The 4,575-nt window shown below is 31.6% G+C and overlaps 1 protein-coding gene across 2 annotated transcripts; it reads right to left on the reverse strand.

The window, feature by feature from the left end:
* Positions 1-1,335: 1,335 nt before the first annotated feature.
* Positions 1,336-2,312, reverse strand: LOC149560794 (heavy metal-associated isoprenylated plant protein 2-like). Of its 2 annotated transcripts, none has more exons than XM_089823664.1 (3): positions 2,192-2,312; positions 1,965-2,058; positions 1,336-1,756 (listed from the first exon to the last, which is right to left on the reverse strand). In XM_089823664.1, the coding sequence occupies exons 1-3, from the start codon at positions 2,195-2,197 to the stop codon at positions 1,491-1,493; spliced, it is 366 nt and encodes a 121-aa protein (XP_089679790.1). In that variant the 5' UTR covers positions 2,198-2,312; the 3' UTR covers positions 1,336-1,490. The 2 variants fall into 2 exon arrangements, with proteins under 2 accessions (XP_089679790.1, XP_089679791.1); XM_089823665.1 differs by having other exon boundaries at positions 1,980-2,058; positions 2,192-2,275.
* Between the last annotated feature and the right edge of the window lie 2,263 nt (positions 2,313-4,575).

Below are 4,575 nucleotides of genomic sequence, written 5' to 3' on the forward strand. Positions count from 1 at the left end.
CTTTCTTTTTTTATGATTTCTTTTGGAAATGCATCTTCAACGGAGATTGCTTCGATATATATTTTGAGAATAATAAGACTATCAGCTCGAGATAGTCCAAAACTGCCATAAAATGATATGCTACTCTAAACTTAGAAAGAATGTGATCTTATTTTTTGATCTGTTCCAATGCTTCTGCTACTGGATTCAGCTCCACTGTTGGGTTTTATTGTTGCTGTCATAATTGTTTCTTATGTTTTGTTTAGGATTGTGAATGAAAATGTCCTCAAAGTGTTATCAGATCCAAACCAAATACTTGTAGTGTTTCAATACAGTGTTGAAGAATCACATACAATGGCGAAAAGGCTAGTCACAAGTTGTCTAGTAATTCAATGATAGAATAGTTTGGAAGAAAATGGTAAGACTAGGTTCAAGTTAGGTTGTTAGACCAAAGTTACAAGCCTCGAACATTCATAGTGGAATTCAAGAGAGTGTTTTGGAATATATACGTGCACTATAAATAGATTAGTCAGAAATGGGCTATTAACTTAGGGATAAAGCATCCTAGCAACAAACGAATGGAGCCCCACTAGATTGATCACAATTGTGTTAGACGTGGCTTAATAATAGAACACTGCAATGATAAATGGGCGGTCTTGGGTTCAAACCCTGATTGGTCTATTAAAAAGATTCAGCATGGTTTTAGAATCTGATAAAGGCTAGGGTTACCAAGTATTTTCTGTGTTGCACTTGAGAGTATTAAAGAATGATCCAAAATTAGACTACAATGATTTTAACCTTATTTTCATGTCTTGAGAGTGAAATAATATATCATTTTAATATTTTATTGGGAATGGTACGAATACATCTTCGTGGTGCGTAATTTGAACGTTTGTCCTCTACAAAGTATGTGGTTGAATGAATCACATAAAAAACTCTACCAATCAAGTCAATTCCAAAGGATCTCATTTCCAATTCATTGATTTATTTTATACTGACCTCTCTATTCAAAGATTTATTTTGAGATTTTTTTAAGTCAATTTTTTAAATTCAAAGAGTATTGAAATAGATTAATGTTATTGTTAAATTGATTGAGCTTATGAGAAATTAAGTTTTGTTGAGTAGAAGTGTGTAATAATTGAGGCTGAATTGTGTTTTAAACAAATTTTATACAGTTCGGAAAATTCCAACCTAAGACTAAGACTCATACTTATATCAAATAGCTAATTAATTGTAAAATTAACAATCAAAAGAAACATATTTCATGCATAAGAAAAATAGCCTCTGGTTACATCATACACAAATCCATCAAACGTCGTACTATCAAATGTAGAAAAGTTAGAATGATCCTTACAGTTTTCCTGAAATAATTTCAAACAACTATCCTTTTTATTCATTATGAAATACTATTACAAAAATATCTCGATACCTAAATCCATAAAATATCCGCAAATAGATTCACATCAGCTTACTGCCAAGTAATGGTTTTAAGTTCTGTTTCATATGTTGAATTACATTACAGAGCATGGATTGGAATCAATTACATTCATATCTTCAACAATCCAAACATTACATCTTGGACAGGTGTTAGGAAGGTTGTCATCCTCCTTTGTCTTCTCTCCATCCTTCTCCTTCTCTTCGCTTTTAGGAGGTCCGACGCTTATAATTTGTGCTCTTTTCTTGAACTTCCTTATTTTTTTAGTAACTTCTACAGGATCCACTTCTCCAATCACAGTGAGAGTGCTTGCAGATCCATCAACTTTTATAGATTCTACTCCTGCATTGTTTATATACCAAGCCAATGTGAAACATTTAATTATATACCCACAAACAAAATATCAGAAGTGTTGCAAGTCAGAAACTCAAATTTATATATACCAATCTAATGGGAAAAACCGTTTTAAGGGAAGAATTTGTCTTTTCATACAATATTCATAAGCTGTTTTAAAGAAGTATATATAAATAAAGTATGAAATTATTATTACCATGAAATGCCATACCTGGGACATCTGCAGCAATCTTCATAACTTTCTTCTTGCATTTGTAGCAAGAAATCTCCACAGAAACTACTGTACTATTCTGCAATAATACTACCTCTATAAGATATATGAGATGGAATTTAAAAAGAAATAAAAACGATGTATGAGATGGAATTTAATAAGAAATAAAAATAGAATGGAAGATACAAGATAACATGGAAACAAATGCAAACCTTCATGCCTGCAGCTTGGGAATATGTTAATGTATTTCTACAACTGAGAATAGAGATTATAGCAAGGTTTTATAGAAAACTCAGAGAAGACTTCTTGGCTAAGTCATGTTCAACCCTTTGTTTTTTTAAGAAATTGAAAGGGGCCCAAAGACAAATCTGGTTAGGTTTCTTTAATTAATTAATAATTGATACTGAACGTAATATGTGTCTTATTATTTGAAATTTTCAAACATTTTTACATAGTTAACAACGTGCTCTACTTTTGCATGTTTCGTACTACCTAGTCTTTACTCTTTCCTAGTCTGCGAGGATTTTGTGGCAGAAAATAAAGGTCAGATGCTTCCATTGTAATGATTTGGTTTGATTGGTGACTTTCTAAATATACAGTCATTGACAAATAAAGATAGAATAAGTATTAATTATAATTGTAATTCTATAATCGATTTGTTTAATTATTGAATGACATAACAAACTCTACCAATCCAAACATTAGTACTAAGACAACTCATGTTTGTAGAAGTCAAGTCAAATTAAATAATTGTACAACTTTACTGACACCAATAACTTATGATTCACATATCATTTATACCTAAAATTTTGACTGAAAGAACAGATCGTAATTCTGTATAGAAAAAGAACAGATCTGCAAGTGATGTGGGCCAAGCCGAAGTTAATGCAAAAATGAATGATTTGAATGTAACGTATGTGAAGGAAAGTCTGATTAAACTATCACTTTCACTTGGTCTTGCCTTCTCTTATACGCTAGAATTTGTGCTAACATTTCTTAGCAAAATGGTCTATTTTACATTATATATTCAATGGATGTTAAAAGATGTTTGATAGTCTGAATCCTTATTATAAAACTGGAAATCGACTTGACTTTTGCTTTTTCTATTGTGTTTCATCGTTTTGTGTGGTTGATTTTATGATTTTTTTCGTTCCCAGTTTGACTGCCATATCACTTTTTCTAAAGATTTACTTTGGAAGTATATTATTTTCGCTCACATGTTCTGATTTTCTAATTTTATATTATATTTAGTATTTAGATTTACTGTATATTTTAACTAAAGATTCCCGTACAATTATAATCTTTTTATAACAATGGTTTATGGGTTTTATTTAATTGATCTTGATAAAAGTACGAGCTGGACAGTTTTTATCAAATAAGATTGACAATTTGACGAGTCTTTTATATGAATGAAAAACAAAAAGAAACTAATAATACAAAGTCTGAAAGAGTATTTTCTAAAGGATTAAAAGAGATAAGGTAAAATAAGGATGAAACCAAAATGTCTAAGAAGTACTAAGCAACCTCTTTCACCAATTTCCTTTTTAGCTATTTTCTTTTGTTTAGTTGGTATTCTTTTATAAAAAAGATATGAAGAATAGCTAAGGAGTCTCCCTGCTAAAGCATCATTTTTTCTTCATTTGGAGTTGAAATTTTTTTCTTCATTTAGAGTTGTTCAACATTTATAGTTCATTTGAAGCGTTGAATAAATAAAAATCTTGTGTTCTCCCAAACTTCTACTTTTATCAACTCTATCTTCCTACATTTTGCAATGCTTTTAGAAAGATTCCTTTTACATTATTAATTTTGATTTTTACATTATTAATTTTATTCAAAGATGGTCAGTCATTTTCATTGCCACTTGTTAGGTAGAAGGAAATAAATACTATGTTTTTTACTAGTTAGTTCACATTCTCTACTATGTTTTTTTCTAGTTAATTTTCATTCTCTAATTTTATGAGCACCTCATTGCAACATGTCTAGCTTTGTGACTATGTACAAAATGTGTTACACTTCTATAGACCATTATACTTCAGAATGCCCATGATGAAGAGCATCTCAAGATGTGGCCTATAGCTTCCTATCTATGGCATGCAAAAGCTATGAGATCGTGGCTTTCAAATGAACATACTTGAAGAAACCCTTGCAAGGTTCACCATAGAATGTAAGATTCAAAGGAGTTGATGCAAGAGTGCCAATATCCAAGAATAAAAAATGAAATGCAATGCAAGCTAAGCTAAGTAAAATGCAAATGCAAAATTAAGCTAAAAAGGATTTAAAAGATCCCCTAACTAGACTAGGTGAAGTATGCTATGCATAAAAGGATTTTGTGATGTGAAGCTTAATCAGACTCAAAGGTTAATGTTTCCCCACTTTATTCGGTGTGGTTTCCCCCTAGATTTTACTATGGGGGTCTGGGGGTAGTGCCCCCAAGACAAGATCCTGGGGTGGAGCCCCAGTTACACTCCTTGTTACAGTATAAGGTGGGGTTGAGGGACAATGCCCCCATGGGGGTTTTCAGGGGTAGTGCCCCCAAAAGCTCAACAAAATTTATTATTGTAAAAGACATCGATTGCTATTTTTCTATTGGATGACT

Source organism: Cupressus sempervirens, chromosome 4 (genome assembly GCF_028749045.1).
Source record: "Cupressus sempervirens isolate cs-2001-9-10 chromosome 4, ASM2874904v1, whole genome shotgun sequence".
NCBI lineage: Eukaryota > Viridiplantae > Streptophyta > Pinopsida > Cupressales > Cupressaceae > Cupressus > Cupressus sempervirens.

What these genes read in the sequence shown, in the direction of transcription:
- LOC149560794 (XM_089823664.1), bottom strand. An exon ending in CCCAGGTATGGCATTTCATG is followed by an intron (nt 1,757 to 1,964) that starts GTAATAATAATT and finishes TAAACAATGCAG; the next exon opens with GAGTAGAATCTATAAAAGTT.